A 16,670-nucleotide genomic window follows, 5' to 3' on the forward strand; every position below is an offset into this window, starting at 1 on the left:
ACAATTTTGGGCGGCACAGTGGCCAAGTGGGTAGCACTGTCGCCTCACAGCAAGAAGGTCCTGGGTTCGATCCCCAGGCGAGGCGGTCCGGGTCCTTTCTGTGTAGAGTTTACATGTTTTCCCCGTGTCTGCGTGGGTTTCCTCCGGGTACTCCGGTTTCCTCCCACAGTCCAAAAACATGCAGCCAGGCTAATTGGAGACACTGAATTTTCCTATAGGTACCTAGCCGCTAGGATGCATAAACCAGCCGAGAAAAATAAAGCAGCCGAGGAAATAGATAGACAGTCATGGACAATTTTGTATCTCCAATTCACCTCACTTGCACGTCTTTGGACTGTAGGAGGAAACTGGAGCTCCCAGAGGAAACCCACACAGACACAGGGAGAACATGCAAACTGCACACAGAAAAGACATAGTTACATAGTCCATATCAGACTTATGTGCCTTAAGAGCATTGAGAGAGCAGTGTAAGGGAGATGTTTCAAAACTGGCAGTGCATCATATATGATCCAGCTGAGATTTAGAACCCTTGGGTACCTCAAAAAAGGGCCCTAAAGCATTGTACCATAAGGTATGGAGGTAACCACTTCCACTAGGCCTCTGTAACTGTCATAGAAAATACAGTTGTAATTAGAAATATGTAACCCACATACTTTAAAATGTATTATGGTGATTTTTATAGAATTGAGTGAAAATATACATTAAGAAGTCTCATTAAACAAAGAAAAAAGAATTATAGATACATACAGGCAATTTTTATAACTTTAAACTCTTGAACTTAAAATGAAAACCATTTAGTTCTCAAGACCAATGTCCATGTGCACTATTATTCAACCACCAGCCTTAGTACTTGGTGGAGCATCCTTCCACTTTGATAAAATGAAGAAAGTGATAAGCACTAACAAGTTAAGTTAAATCTTTGCCCATTCTTCTTGTGCAAAACTTGCAGCTCATTGAGTTTTGATGCAGTGTGAAAATTGGAATGTGTTGGATTAATTTAAAACCTGAAGACTGAGAACGATAATGCACAGCAAAATCTGCGATCATTTATTGTTAATTAAAACAATAGAAATGTATTTTTAACAAGAACATATATAAAAGTATACACCGATCAGCCATAACATTAAAACCACCTCCTTGTTTCTACACTCACTGTCCATTTTATCAGCTCCACTTACCATATAGAAGCACTTTGTAGTTCTACAATTACTGACTGTAGTCCATCTGTTTCTCTACATGCTTTGTTAGCCCCCTTTCATGCTGTTCTTCAATGGTCAGGACCCCCACAGAGCAGGTATTATTTGGGTGGTGGATCATTCTCAGCACTGCAGTGACACTGACATGGTGGTGGTGTGTTAGAGTGTGTTGTGCTGGTATGAGTGGATAAGACACAGCAATGCTGATGGAGTTTTTAAACACCTCACTGTCACTGCTGGACTGAGAATAGTCCACCAACCAAATATGTCCAGCCAACAGCGCCCCGTGGGCAGCGTCCTGTGACCACTGATGAAGGTCTAGAAGATGACCGACTCAAACAGCAGCAACAGATGAGCGATCGTCTCTGACTTTACATCTACAAGGTGGATCAACTAGGTAGGAGTGTCGAATAGTATTTAAAACGGTATTTAAAAACTTCAGCAGAGCTGCTTTGTCTGATCCACTCATACCAGCACCATGTCAGTGTCACTGCAGTGCTGAGAATGATCCACCACCTAAATAATACCTGCTCTGTGGTGGTCCTGTGGGGGTCCTGACCATTGAAGAACAGCATGAAAGCAGACTAACAAAGTATGTAGAGAAACAGATGGACTGCAGTCAGTAATTGTAGAACTACAAAGTGCTTCTATATGGTAAGTGGAGCTGATAAAATGGACAGTGAGTGTAGAAACAAGGAGGTGACGCAACATAATCAACAAAAATGACAACTTGTATACACACATCTTCCAGGCCAAATTTTCATCCATAATAAATGAAATGAGAGCATGAAGGAAAATAAAACTGATCTCTTGCCCGTTTATGTACAGTAGTTCATGGGGGGTTGGTATATTGTGAACCAGAACACATGTATAACCAGTAGTCCTGGTTTTTGAAGCAAACCAAATTGTAAAAGTTTTCTCCACCCTTAAGAAACCCGTGTTCTGCAGATTTCCATGAAACGGGACTGTCTGCAAATCCATGAACAGTAAGTGAAAGCCAAGTTGTAAACTGGTGGTCATCAAAAGACTGTCTGGCAAAAAAAAAAAAAAATCAAACACACACATACCGTACATGATCCATAAATTTCATTCATACTCTGATGTAACATGTAAGTGAATTACCTAATTATTTGTAGCAGAGCATGTATATCTTCGGGAAGGATGAGCCCAGTTACAGTGCAGAGCAGACCCTGGCTCACTGAACTGCAAGGCTCAGGACACACATATGTAGAAAGGAAACTGGCAGCCGAGTTCTCACTGCAAAAATATAAACACTATCATATACACTGATCAGCCATAACATTAAAACCACCTCCTGGTTTCTACACTGTCCATTTTATCATCTACACTTACAATATAGAAGCACTTTGTAGTTCTACAATTACTGACTGTAGTCCATCTGTTTCTCTACATACTGTTTTTTTATTTTACCTCCATTTACTCTGTTCTTCAATGCTCAGGACCCCCACAGGACCACCACAGAGCAGGTATTATTTAGGTGATGGATCATTCTCAGCACTGCAAGTGACACTGACAAGTTGCTGGTATGAGTGGATCAGACACAGCAGCGCTTATGGAGTTTTTAAACACTTCACCGTCACTGCTGGACTGAGAATACTCCACCAACCAAAAACATCCAGCCAACAGCGCCCTGTGGGCAGCGTCCTGTGACCACTGACGAAGGTCTAGAAGATGACCGACTCAAGCAGCAGCAATAGATGAGCGATCGTCTCTGACTTTACATCTACGAGGTGGACCAACTAGGTAGGAGTGTCTAATAGAGTGGACAGTGAGTGGACACGGTATTTAAAAACTCCAGCGGCACTGCTGTGTCTGATCCACTCATACCAGCACAACACACACTAACACACCAGCACCATGTCAGTGTCACTGCAGTGCTGAAAATGATCCACCACCTAATAATACCTGCTCTGTGGTGGTCCTGACCATTGAAGAACAGGGTGAAAGCAGGTTAAAAAAGTATGTAAAGAAACAGATGGACTACAATCAGTAATTGTAGAACTACAAAGTGCTTCTATATGGTAAGTGGAGATGATAAAATGGACAGTGAGTGTAGAAACAAGGAGGTGGTTTTAATGTTATGGCTGGTCAGTGTATGTATTACAGTTCACCAGTAATGTAATGCCATACTGATCTAATAATACAAAATACCCACCAGCTGATATTCAGACTGACTGTTCCGAGCCACTCTAGGAAGTCAATTGGGGTACAAGAAAGTCGTGTTCCCTGTAGGTCTGTGGAGTGAAGCGAGGGGCACAGTAGATTATTCAGATTCTGGATATTTAAAGTAGGCCTGTGTTTCTCGAACACAAACGGAGAGAGAAATCCCTGCAAAGGTGCATCTTGGTCTTGTCCTGAAAGAGACACATTAGCACATGCTCAGAATTTTACTTAAATCACTAAGCATGAGGTGCAGACATTACTGATAGAACAGGTTTTTATTCAGTATGCCAAAAAACAGAAGCTCCAAAGGAAATTGCTTTTAATGAAGGAAAATAATTGGTCAACAAAATCATTTGTATTATGCAATTATTATATTAGCAACATTTTTCCAAACGCCAACTAAAAATATTGCCATTTAGGGCATTAGCACAGCGGGTGGAACTTGTCATAAAGTTAGCAATGACAAAAACCCACCTATTTAGAAGAAAGTCATTTAAAACTGGTCTTTCATTGAATTATTATTGCTTGGCCTTCTGTAAATTTATAGTTGGACCAACACAAGCAGAGTTTGTTTGTTTGTTTATTAGTTGTTAATGTTTAACACGTTGGTTACATTCATGACAGAAACGGTAGCTCATCATTTCACAAGGTTATATCACACACAGTCATGGACAATTTAGTATCTCCAATTCACCTCACTTGCATGTGTCTTTGGACTGTGGGAGGAAACTGAGCTCCTGGTAGAAAACCCACGCGGACACAGGGAGAACATGCAAACTCCACACAGAAAGGACCCGGACCGCCCCACCTGGGGATCGAACCCAGGACCTTCTTGCCGTGAGGCGACAGTGCTACCCACTTAGCCACCGAACACAAGCAGAGACAGCAAAATTCAAAGGATTTATTTGCTTCTTTGTTCTTTTGTTGTTTTATGTTGAATATTAAGTTATAATTAGAACTGCTCACTTTAAAAAAAATATTATTTTTAGAATATCTTAGGCCCTCTTAGGGCGCAGAGGGAACTGATGGTTCCCCTGTGCAGAATAAGTACATAAATCACCAGTCAAACGATAGTGGTTAGGGTGACGTAGTAATGCTTAATTACTCGAGGCCTGAATGACTTGCCTTAAATGATGACCTGCTCTCTACCAGAAAATCCTGAAGAACAATGTCTGGTTGTGGATCTTTGATATTATGCTCAATATAGTTATACAAGTACAAAACCAATCCAGCTCTGAATGACTCAACTAGCAAAAGTAAAGTGTTTTGAAGCGGCATAGTCAAACTTCTAACTTGAAACCCTATAAGACGCTGTGACAGGACCTTATACGGTTTATGCTCAGCCATCCAGTGCTGCTAAATTAAAGCTTTTCTATCAAGAAGAATGTAAAACAGTTATAGAATGGATTATGGGGGCAATTACTTTTCCCACACATGGGTTGTTGATGTGGGATAATCTTTCATTAAATATTTAAAATGGTCATTTATTTATGTTTATTTGTCTAGTGGGACACGTGGGACAAATAGGTAGAAGTTGAAGAAACTACAAAGAGACAAAACATATTTACTGAGGAAAAAACAAAAAGACATGATTATCCAGCTCATCAACTGCTGATACAAACCTGAGCGAGATGTTGATACAAGGAAGTCACATCTCAGTGGTACTCGTTCTTTCAAACTTGACAGAGTTTGCTGATATCGCTTTGTACCAGGAGCCAAAGATTTCTGAGTGAGGTCCAGAGTTACAACTGCAAGTGGACAAACATAACAGGCAGAAATGTTCAGCTTAACATTAAGTAACTTCATTCAGTGTTTTTAATTATTGATAAGTGATAAGTCGATAGAGGCATTTACCATATCTCATGACCTTTCTGTGATTGTACAGCGATGGTTTTCCCTCCAAGCCAAGCTGCTCATATGTGTCTTTATCAAGTGACAATATCAACTTACCTAAAAATAAATAAATAAATAAATAAAATAAAATAAAAAACCATGACAAGATATGTAATATAAGCATTTTTACAAATATCAAACTTAAGTTATGTAGTTAGGAGCTATTTAAATATTTGTATTTATATTTTCACATAAAACCAACATTAGGGCATTTCCATAATAATGCACTATAAAGGTAGAACGCAATTTGAAACTCCCGAATTTATATTTAGATTAAGTGTATAATTTAGCAGTACTTTTAATAAGTGGAAATAAAATCTTATAATAAAGTACAGCTGGTTTTATACTTAAGTAGGGATGTAACGATACATTCTACCCACAATGTGATGTGATTCATGATTTACTAATGGAAATTTGGAGTGGTGTGTGGGTTCACAATACGATTTTAAAGTTTCCTTTTATTATTTCTCTTAAAAAAAAAAAAAATAATAATAATAAAATACTGTATTTGTGATTATCTTTTATTTATCTAAATAATGAATGCCCTTTTATTTCTGAGGTAGGTACAAACTATGCAAAACAATTTTGAATTAAGCCCAATTGGGCTGAAAAATCCTGAATCTGGCAACCAGGCGTATAGCGCCAGTGACGCCAACCAGGCGAGGTGTAAAGCGCCAGCGCCCTCTGCTGTTTAAAGTGAATATCGATTCATTTTACATGTCAAATCGATTTGAATCGTGGAATTTTTGAATCGGTTATTAACTGCCTTGTGGTGCATCGTTACATCCCTATACTTAAGTAATCAAAACTACAACAATTTATGTCGGGTTTGGGCCAATTAGTCTAGATGCAATTATCCATACACAGACAGTAGAGATTGGAAATCGTCACATGCTTGATAAGGGATCATATATGCTGTCCTACACACCTACAGACCATCAATTAAAAATTTCCTACAGTTCTATTGTAATGGCCTGTACCAAAAATATACAATTTATTTATACACAAATTTAGAAAGGTACTGATGAATCAAGCATTTACACCCGGAAAAATTACAAAAAAATATAATTATATTTACCACTCGGCAGTAAAGCAACACAATTGTCTTCATCAATTCTGGTGTTGAAGGAGAGTGCATAAAAACCACCTGTAAAAGCAGAATGAAACAGGAACTCTAGTAAATAAAACAAATAAAAAACACTTTTACTGTAGTGGAAAAAACAGCTTAGCATCTTACCATTTCTGAACATTTCATCCTCCAGGAATTTGTACACAGGCACATCCCGAACAAGGTAATATGAGCTAAAATTATTGATCACTTTTGCTAGCTCAGCAGGCAGTGCTCCACATTCAGGTATTAGTAAAGAAAGCTGCAAGAACAAATAAAAAAAATATTATTTATTATTCTTGCATCAAGCTCTGGACTCACTGCGACTCCAAATTTCCATGATTAAATCCTGGGTGGATAGTGTGGATAATAGCAGTGAACCATCGAGTGGCCTTAAATGACCATGATGAGATTACTTTTGGTGAAAACAAACAATAAAAAACAACAGTGGAACTCAAAGAAATATGTGTCATGGCTTACCAGTCATGACAGTACTGTCAGTCAGTTAATTATTTAAGTAACAAACCACTTAAGTGATCAGCTACCTAGATATTACTGTGAAAAGATTCAGGGAATCAAGAGAAATGCTACTGTGATAACTGTGGTTTGGAAGTACTTCAGAAAACTGTTGTCATGTAACACAGTTTACCACTGCATCAAGAAAAGCAACCTGAAAAGCAAAAGCACTCAACACAACTTGACAGCAATAAGTGCCCAGAAAATTAAACCAGGACGTTACAGAAACTTGCTGGAACATGAGTGACACTGTCCGCAGTCAAACAAGCTTTACATAACCATGGGCTTATAGAATGCCATGAGATTTCTAGTCCAAAATCTCAGGCCTATAGGACAAGGCTGGAAACCTCCTGTTTATTATGTTTGACTTTCCATGTCAGTGTGATAAATATAGCCACATGGGTTTGGGACTACTTCAGAAAACTGTTGTCACTTAACACAGTTTACCGCTGCGTAACCGTAACCAGTAGTTTTGGGTAATGACCGAAAGAACGAGGTCGTGGATACGAGCGGCCGAATTGAGCTTTCTACGGCGGGTTGCTGGGCATACTCTCCTTGATTGGGTGAGGAGCTCAGCGATACGGGAGGAGCTCGAAGTAGAACCACAGCTCCTTCGCGTGGAGAGGAGCCGGTTGAGGTATACCAGGCACGGCCAACTGGGAGGAGGGACCCGCTGGAGGGATTACATCTCCCAGCTAACCTGGGGATCCCACCAGAGGAGCTGGTACAAACGGCAGGGGAGAGAGATGCCCGGGACTATTTGCTTGCACCGTTGCCACCGCGACGCTGAATGGATAAGCGGAACAGATGTCTCCAATTCACCTCACTTGCATGTCTTTGGACTGTGGGAGGCAACCGGAGCACCCGGAGGAAACCCACACAGAAAGGACCCGGACCGCTTGACCTGGGGATCGAACCCAGGACCTTCTTGCTGTGAGGCGACAGTGCTACCCACTTAGCCACCCTGTTATCAGGTAAAAAAAAAAAAAAGAGGCAACATCTGTCATGGCATCTCACACACACACACACACACACACACACACACACACACACACACACACACACACACACACACACACACACACACACACAGAAAAGAAGCTTTACTGGCATGACAAATAAGGACATTCGTATTGCCAAAGCAAGTTATAGAGAAATGATAAAAATAACAATAAGAAAGAACAAATATATACAAAACAGTTACATGTGCAAAAATGTAAAATAGAATAAAATATTAATTAAAAACAGTGCAAAATAATAACAATAAAAATTATAACACACACACACCTTACAATGTGTGAATTAACTCAGACTCTACACAATTCACTGACCTTTAGTTTTGTTTCAGTTATAAAGATAAACTTAACTAAAATATAACTGGCTATAACAACGTTAACAAAGCAAAGTTAATAAGTTAATAACTTGATATTTTATGTAGCAGTAAACTCACCTTACAGTTAAAACTGTGCTCGAACACGTGAACTTCATGACGAGATTCTTTATTCAAAAAATTACATTTCTCCCATACTAGTAAATGTTTCGGACACGTTTCCAGATGTAGCGACATTTGTCAGCTTGATAAATAAATATCTTATTTTTCTGAACTTTTAAACAAACGTTATAAACAAACGTTAAGCTTTATTACAGCGAACTGCTTCTCTTTCTTCTGTTTACATCTCGTGGATTTTTGTAGCGCGCGCCACACTGTGGCCTGGAGTCTGAGCATGCGCCTAAATTAAAGCAATAAGCCACGAGAGACCGTGCGTTACTGCTATGATTTTATCACGGGGAAGGAGTACCTAAAACGTCTTTCCCCGTGTTAAAATCATAGCAGTAACGCACGGTCTCTCGTGGCTTATTGCTTTTATAAAACGGCGGTCAACATAAAATATAATAAAATACAACAATGTTCAATTTATAAATGTTTTTATTTACAAAAACACTTACAAGAAGCATTCTTCCGCGAAATAAGGTAGTCCGTTACCAGTGTTGCTAGGCAACATGAGGGCGAACATAACATTCGCAATAAACATTCCTCCACAAACACTATTACACTATTTCTTGGACGAAACACCTGCTTAATGATCAGGATTACTGTTTATATTAATCTGGACATTTCCATGTATTGTACATGACTTAAAATAGTGTTCAACCAAGTTTGTACTTTTTCTTTTCAGTGGCGTATTAATATGGAATGATGTGAGGTGGTCATAGGTGTGCGTGTATCGGGGATTTTACAACGGCTTCGAACGCGGCTCAGCCAATCAGATTTTAGTACCGGAACTATCCGTTTTATAATCGACGTTTTATTGTATATAATTCTGTCTTGTCTTAACCTAAATTATCTTAACAAACTATGTGTTGCTTAAATAAATCTCATATTCCCCCCATTATGTACATAAAACTGTTCTAATTCCACTTAATTTTTAGACTGTACTTCCAAACAGAGTGCTAATTGTGTGTTAATTTTGAGTAGCTAACCATCTAGCTTGTTTATTACCCTGTAGTGCTGTGTTGATGAATGCTAATCAGCTAGTTTCTAAGTCTGATATATATATATATATATATTCTCTTTATGCATTTTCCGATTGCATCATGCTTCCTCTCCACCAATGCCGATCCCCGCTATGATTGAGGAGAACGAAGCTAACCCACGCCCCCTCCGACACGTGTGCAGCAGCCGTATGCATCTTATCACCTATTCTTTGACCAGTGCAGTGCAGCTCAGCGTTGTGTACGGAGAGACACACCCTGAGAGCACTCTTTTCTCATCTCTGTGCGGGCGCCATCAACCAGCCAGCAGAGGTCGTAATTGCACCAGTCATGGGAGAGAGACCCTATCCGGCTTAGTCCCGCCCACCTGAACAACAGGCCAATCATTGTTCATGTGGCCGCTCATCCTTAGCCGGCAGGCAGAGCTCAGATTCGATACGATGTATTCGAGATCCCAGCTCTGGTTCCAGCGTGTGCCGCCCCAGACCCCCAATTAAATGCCTTCTGAGTTTGTCACAGTTGGCTGTGTGTTTATTTACATTTTTGGTATTTAGCGAACGCTTTTATCCAAAGCGACTTACAGTACTGTATTTTTATCTAAGCAACCGAAAGTAAAGGGCCTTGCTCAGGGGCCCAACAGTGGAAACCTGGCAGTGGTGGGGCTTGAACCAGCAACCGTTCGATTATTTGTCCAATACCTTAATCACTAGGCTACAACTGTCCCGTTGTTAATGCTTATAACTTAGTTTTAGAAAAATGCTGTGTAAATATAGTAGTATCACTAATTGGTCTGATTAAAATGTGATTCAGTGACACTGCAACAGTTCAGGACTGCAGGGTTGATCTAAACATTCAGACTTTGGGAAATTGATGAAATAAACATTAAGATGGGGCAAAAAATTGTGAAATTAATAACTGTGCTTGTGTAACTAAAAAAGCGGAGGAGCTGTTGATAGTAACACGCCAGCTACTCCTTCCACCTTGTGACACTCCAACAGCGTTCTAACAAAATGTTTCCCTTCATTTATTTTCCTGTTTGTTCTTCCTATTTACTTTTCTTTAATTAATGACAACTGTGGATACTGTTTACTGGATTTGTCTGGTTAAAAACTCAGCACAACTTGACAGCAATAAGTGCTGATTGGTGCTAAGAAACTGGGGAGTGTAGTTCCCATAAAATTAAACCCGGGATGTTACAAAAATCTGATGGAACATGGGTGAAACAAGCTTAACATGAGAATGCCATGAAATATCTAGTCCAAAGCTTGACTTTTTTGCTAATCACATGGGCACAAATGCAGGGGCATCTTGTTTGGGAAAATTAAATGCAATTCTCGTGTACTAATATGAAAATAGACAAAGAGACAAATCACAGTGACGATTTCACATTGTAACTACATCTTCTGTAGTTTTAACCCGAGGTGGTTCTGACGGAAACCTGTTCACCCTCTTGAGGTTAAAGACTGCAGTGCCAACAATGCTGCTTCTACTAGATGGGATGGAAACCTGGCGTGTTTGCAACAAAAATGTCCAGAACTTACTACTGACTTTATCACAGACTGGACTGAACAATGACAAATATTTTTTTGCTAGTTATAACTTTTAGTTCAATTTAATTTTGTGTTTGTATGATTTGTGTAAATTCTATTTATTTAAAGTATCCTCCAGGCCACCCAAGGAGGATGGGTCCTCTCAAGGTTTCTTCCTGGAATTTTAATGGAGTTTTTCCTTGCCACTGATGCTAGGTCATTAACGTGAGTTAAAACATTTAAAAAGCTTAAAAAGACTTTGACACTGTTAAATAAAATAAAAATACAATGTACTCTCATGTTTCACGGCAGCATTTAACATGGACATTTGCACTAAGCTATAATTCCATGTAGAGTTCTCTACTGCAGGGCCCCAGCATAGTTAGTCAATGGTGGTCTATAGCCTGCCCTGTAATAAGGCTACCAGGGTGTATCCACCTTCCCCAGGTATTTTTCCTGATTAAGCATTTTGGAACACCCTTGGTGTAGCATTACTATCTAATATTTTTAAAACTTCAGATCGCTTTACAATGAAGGTTCTATTTAGATACATTTAAGTTACATTTAGCAGGGCTTACACCAGTAAATTAGTTGCACAGCCTTTGTGTCTGTCTGGCACCGAAATGACAATAAATCATGACTCTATAGCTCTGACCACGAACATCATTGTGAAGAAATGCTTTAAACCAAACACACACAGCTGGGTTTTGGGGTATCAACTGCTCAATTTAACACTCATTAAAGCATTGCTAATGGGTTCAAGTCACAATTGTTTTAAAACTATTAACAGTCAAAATTTATTAGTATTAACAGGACAGGCTAAACAAAATTTGGCTTGTCACATTTCTTTTAATGTTATTACTTTTTCCACATATGTGGTATCAGTGGTCATTTAGTTAATGAATTACATGTGTTTCACATGCGTCAACTATATTTTCACGGCATCATATCCTCTCTTTTCCTTTTTGTCCTCATACATAATATTATTTAAAATCTGTCCAAGACTAAATACATGTCTGTGTTATTTCAGTAAAATCCTAGAAACATTTCAGAGGTAGTTTGAATTGGTTTTATACAGTATAACCACAATTATACTGTAAAATAATTTCACTTTACAGTAGACCCTTGAGTTACGAACGGTTTACCATACATCTTTTTCTACTTAACGTACAAACAAATTTCGGATTACGAACCAAAATATGCGAAACACGTGACGTCACGAACAAGTTAACTCCGACTGTCTCTCGCTATATATATATATATAGTGAGCGAACATTCAGACAGTGGGTGGTGTTTTTTTCGGTGTTTTCTTTATATTTTGTAAAATTCTATTTAAAAATTGCCCCAAAGAAGGTGCAGAGAAAGCGCAGTGGTGAGAAAATGAACAAATCTATTACATTTGTTGTGTTGTATAATTACTCCTGCCAGTAGAGGTCACTGTGTATCAGACAGAGGGGACAGTGAGTGAGAGAGAAGAAGGCAGTTATTTTTTCGTGCAATTACACCTACAAAATACAACACTATTAAAATAAAGAAGGCAATAATAGAGAAATGTGAGAGTTGTTTCTGGTAGATACATTTAATATAAAAAGAAGGAAATGAATTATGGTGTATAGTAAAGCACTCGTACTGTACTGAAATGTGATGTGTTTTATGTACAGTACTATTGTGTATTGTTGTTTATTATTGTTTATTACAGTAATGTCTGTTCTATAATTTAAGATCTGTAACAAAAAAGACCATTTAAGACATTAGAAGGGTTAGGTAAAGGGGGGGGTTGGGAGGTCTGGCACGGATTAATTCTATTTACATTATTTCTTATGGGGAAAAATAGGTTTAACTAACGAACATTTTGACTTAAGAACAGCCCTTCGGAACCAATTAAAATTCATAAGTCAAGGGTCTACTGTGTTTAAATAGCAGTAACAAATGTTCCCCTACTTCATCCCTAGGTTTTCAGTAGTCCCACACCAGGCTTTCCAGGGCAGCACCAGCTTGGTCCCAAACAGAACCAGCCCTGGTATGTTGCCCTCCAACTAAGGCAACCTAAAGCCCCTCCTAAGAGCTGATTTGGGAACTGCGGAAAATAAGCCAGTAGACAGAAAAGCAGAAACAACCACAGGCTTAGCAAGAGGACGCAAAACAAGAACAGAATGCGCAGGGGTGCGCCAGGCATCCCACCCAGGTTTAGATAAGGCCCAAACACCGCTGTCTCTTCAGCCAGCAATAGGCAGCACATACAGAGCAGAAATATGTCCTCGGAGACCTCGTATCCTCGCCAGAGCATGCCGGAGCCGATGCAAATAGCCTTGGTTTGACCCTCCCGTAAAAGTAACATCGGCTTGCCCTCTTCATTGGCGGACTCAGTCGAACTGAGGGGCTCATAGCAACTTCCTGTGGCATTCTCCAGTAGGCTTACCAGCTTACAAAAGCACAACCACAGCCCAGCAGCTACAACCAGCCGGGAGAGGTGCTGCAGGGCAAGCCTTAAAGAGCGCCTCACAGTGAGAGAAAGTAGGAACACGAAGGAGCCTACAAAGATACATGTCCAACCCCAGCCTGAGCGTAGAAAAATCCTGAAATTGAAAAGCAGAGAAATATACTGATTACTAAATGTATTGCAAATAATTAACAATACATCTTTTACATTTACAGGTTGTAAAATGTATTTGAACTCCCTGTATAAGTGTAAGACCTCCTTTGTGGAAAACTGTGATGTCTTTCCATTAACACCACTGTCACGCCGGGGCTAGGCCAAGACAGAGAGGGGCGGACACACACGCAGACTAACAAGGACTAAACAGACTAATCAGACAAAACAAGCAAAACAGACTAAACAGGCTAACCAGACTAAACAGGATTACAACAGCTAACTAAACTAAACAGGCTAACATGGACTAACAAGACTGAACAGGCTAACAAATAGGCTGCTGAAGCTAACAAACAGGATCAAACAGGATCAGGCTCACAAACAGGATAGCTTAAATCAAACGAACAAGAGCTAGTTATAGACAGACAGACAGAGTCACAACCAAAATAGTCTCCAACCAGCCTGTTTCCCCGCTCTCCTTTTAGCTGTTCCCAAATGAAGAGCAGCTTTGTGACAACCACTGTGTTTTCTTGACCATTATTTATTTCATAGGCATGGTTACACGAAACGCAGGCTCAGACTTTGTACACCTTTTTATGTGCCAGGGCCTTATTAGCCCTTTATACATATGTATAACCCCTATATTACATACTGTATGTGCTGTAATGTATTACTGGTGGCTAGGGTGGCCAGTAATACACAAAACAAAACAAATGCTTTGTATTTCATTGGTTTAACAGACTAATTTGACTGTTCTTTAATGGTCAGGACCCCACAGGACCACTACAGAGCAGGTATTATTATTTTATTATTCTGATGGAGTTTTTAAACACCTCACTGTCACTGCAGGACTGAGAATAGTCCATCAACCAAAAATATATCCAGCTAACAGCGCCCCGTGGGCAGCGTCCTGTGACCACTGATGAAGGTCTCAAAGATGACCGACTCAAACAGCAGCAATAGATGAGCGATCGTCTCTGACTTTACATCTACAAAGTGGACCAACTAGGTAGGAGTGTCTAATAGAGTGGACAGTGAGTGGACACGGTATTTAAAAACCACCATGTCAGAGTCACTGCAGTGCTGAGAATGATCCACCACCTAAATAATAATGGCTCTGTGGTGGTCCTGTGGGGGTCCTGACCATTGAAGAGCAGCATGAAAGGGGGCTAAAAAGGTATGTAGAGAAACAGATGGACTACAGTCAGTAATTGTAGAACTACAAAGTGCTTCTATATGGTAAGTGGAGCTGATAAAATGGACAGTGAGTGTAGAAACAAGGAGGTGGTTTTGATATTATGGCTGTTTAGTGTATGTATGTGTATGTAAATATCTTCAACTCACCTGTAGAGAAAATGACTTCTTCTTGCAAAAATGCTGTAGTGAGACACCCATACATTCAGAAAAGGTCCAAATATGACCATGGCTGACAGAAACAGATGGAAATGACGTCGAAAGAACGCATTGCCCAGTAGTCTAGCAGTAAAGTCCGTAAAGATGACAAGGATCGAGTTGAGAAACATTTGTGACACTGAAGTATGACAGGCTGATTTTTCCCTTTTTTGTCCTGTAAGAGGAAAGATGCCAGTAAATATGTATAAAATTTAATAATAGGGTGAAATCTTAGATCTATTCAGTAACAAATAACAAACTTTTTTTACATGGGTCCATACATATTTGAACAAGCCTTATAAATATAGTTTATATATAATATGATTGGTAAAGCTGTTTTCTTACCGTTTATTATTATTATAGTGTCTAGTGTCCAAATGACAGTATATTCACCTTCAAACTAGTCTTTTATAAGAGGAAAAACATCTACTAGTTCTCCTTTGACATTCTGTTAGGACTAGCAGTAACAAAAAAAAAACCTGTCACCTTCACACACACCCACACACACACACTACTTCAACCAGCACTACTTATAAATCACAAATAATTATAAAAGCAAAGCTGCAGCACACCATTGGCAGAACATTAATTAAATCAAATCATTTAATTTAATAACAAAAAAATCAGCAAATAGTTCTGCTTAAATGCCATCCTCACCAACCAAAGCTTCATGTTACTATGTTTAGTCAATGCCTTGTGTCCAGTATTTCTCTGACCAGCACGCTATTCTTAGATCCAACTGCTTCTATCAGTCAGTACTGCCCCTACACTTGGCCGTTAACTGTCTGTCATTGTCCGACAGTGGAAATGTCATTACAATTTACAGCTGCTTTTATTAACCACCTTTTAAAATATGCAATCCTGTACACTTCTAACATTTCACTATGATGCTATAAGCTGAGTACTTTGGGGTATAATGTGTAATAAGAAAGCTTTGGGTGTGCATATCATGCAATCATCATAGACGTAAAATTGTCACAGGGTGGGGAGAAAATAGAATATACAGGTGACCACATTACAGAAGCAAAAAAAACCTGCACTCCTGCACTGCAATGCGTTTGAAAGAATCTCCGCCAGCCATTCAGTCCAAAGCTGTGTCTTGGGTACTCTTTTAAAAAAGGTGCCCCCGGGTGTAACAAATAATGCTAATGAGAGATTGCTTTAATGTGTAGTTCAGAGAGCTTCTCCAAAAATGGAGAACATAATTATTTACAGCTACACTACCCAAGTAAGCCTGCTCCATGTAATATATCTAATAAATTTAAAGAGAAAATTTTTTAAAATACTTATTATTACACCAACCGTCACTCATAAATGAACCATTTTAAGGTCTTAACAAAAGAGTTCTAAAAAAGAGACCCTTAGACAACATTGTGTAAGAAACTATCATCCTACTGTGATAAATTCAGCCAGATGGGCTCGGAAGTACTTCAGAAAACTGTTGTGACTTAACACAGTCGATCGCAGCATCAAGAAACACAACCCGAAACTCAAATATACAAAAAAAGCTGTACATCTATTCTATACAGTAAAACCAGGGAGGATGTGTTCTGTGGTCAGATGAGTCCTCAGTGACTAAAATGAAAAGGACCATCCAGACTGATATGAGCGAAAGCTGCAAAAGCCAACATCTGTCATGGTAGGGGGGAAAATCAGGCAACAGCAACCAGCAAATAAGGACTGTTGTGGGTAGTGGTAGATCAGTGGTTAAGATGCTGAACTAGTTGTCGGTTCAAGCCCCACCACCACCACCACTGTAGGACCCCTGC

The 16,670-nt window shown here is 39.4% G+C and overlaps 2 protein-coding genes across 2 annotated transcripts; both read right to left on the reverse strand.

Moving 5' to 3' along the window:
- Window positions 1–1,936: 1,936 nt before the first annotated feature.
- On the reverse strand, window positions 1,937–8,464 carry rpp40 (ribonuclease P/MRP 40 subunit). The gene is made up of 8 exons (XM_062987952.1): window positions 8,348–8,464; window positions 6,511–6,643; window positions 6,352–6,420; window positions 5,235–5,330; window positions 5,003–5,128; window positions 3,373–3,571; window positions 2,319–2,453; window positions 1,937–2,227 (listed from the first exon to the last, which is right to left on the reverse strand). The coding sequence occupies exons 1-8, from the start codon at window positions 8,462–8,464 to the stop codon at window positions 2,029–2,031; spliced, it is 1,074 nt and encodes a 357-aa protein (XP_062844022.1). The 3' UTR covers window positions 1,937–2,028.
- Window positions 8,465–12,791: 4,327 nt separating this feature from the next.
- On the reverse strand, window positions 12,792–15,032 carry fitm1l (fat storage inducing transmembrane protein 1, like). Its single transcript, XM_062988036.1, has 2 exons — window positions 14,854–15,032; window positions 12,792–13,495 (listed from the first exon to the last, which is right to left on the reverse strand). Exons 1-2 carry the CDS (start codon window positions 15,030–15,032, stop codon window positions 12,868–12,870), a joined length of 807 nt encoding a protein of 268 aa, XP_062844106.1. The 3' UTR covers window positions 12,792–12,867.
- Between the last annotated feature and the right edge of the window lie 1,638 nt (window positions 15,033–16,670).

Source organism: Trichomycterus rosablanca, chromosome 25 (genome assembly GCF_030014385.1).
Source record: "Trichomycterus rosablanca isolate fTriRos1 chromosome 25, fTriRos1.hap1, whole genome shotgun sequence".
Taxonomy (NCBI): domain Eukaryota; kingdom Metazoa; phylum Chordata; class Actinopteri; order Siluriformes; family Trichomycteridae; genus Trichomycterus; species Trichomycterus rosablanca.

Coding starts and splice junctions, on each gene's coding strand:
- fitm1l (XM_062988036.1), bottom strand. CDS start 15,032: ATGTTTCTCAACTCGATCCTTGTCATCTTTACGGACTTTACTGCTAGA. Junction 13,496..14,853: donor AGAAGTCATTTTCTCTACAG/GTGAGTTGAAGA, acceptor TTTCAATTTCAG/GATTTTTCTACGCTCAGGCT.
- rpp40 (XM_062987952.1), bottom strand. CDS start 8,464: ATGTCGCTACATCTGGAAACGTGTCCGAAACATTTACTAGTATGGGAG. Junction 6,421..6,510: donor GGATGAAATGTTCAGAAATG/GTAAGATGCTAA, acceptor CTGCTTTTACAG/GTGGTTTTTATGCACTCTCC. Junction 2,228..2,318: donor GCTCTGCTACAAATAATTAG/GTAATTCACTTA, acceptor TTTTTTTGCCAG/ACAGTCTTTTGATGACCACC.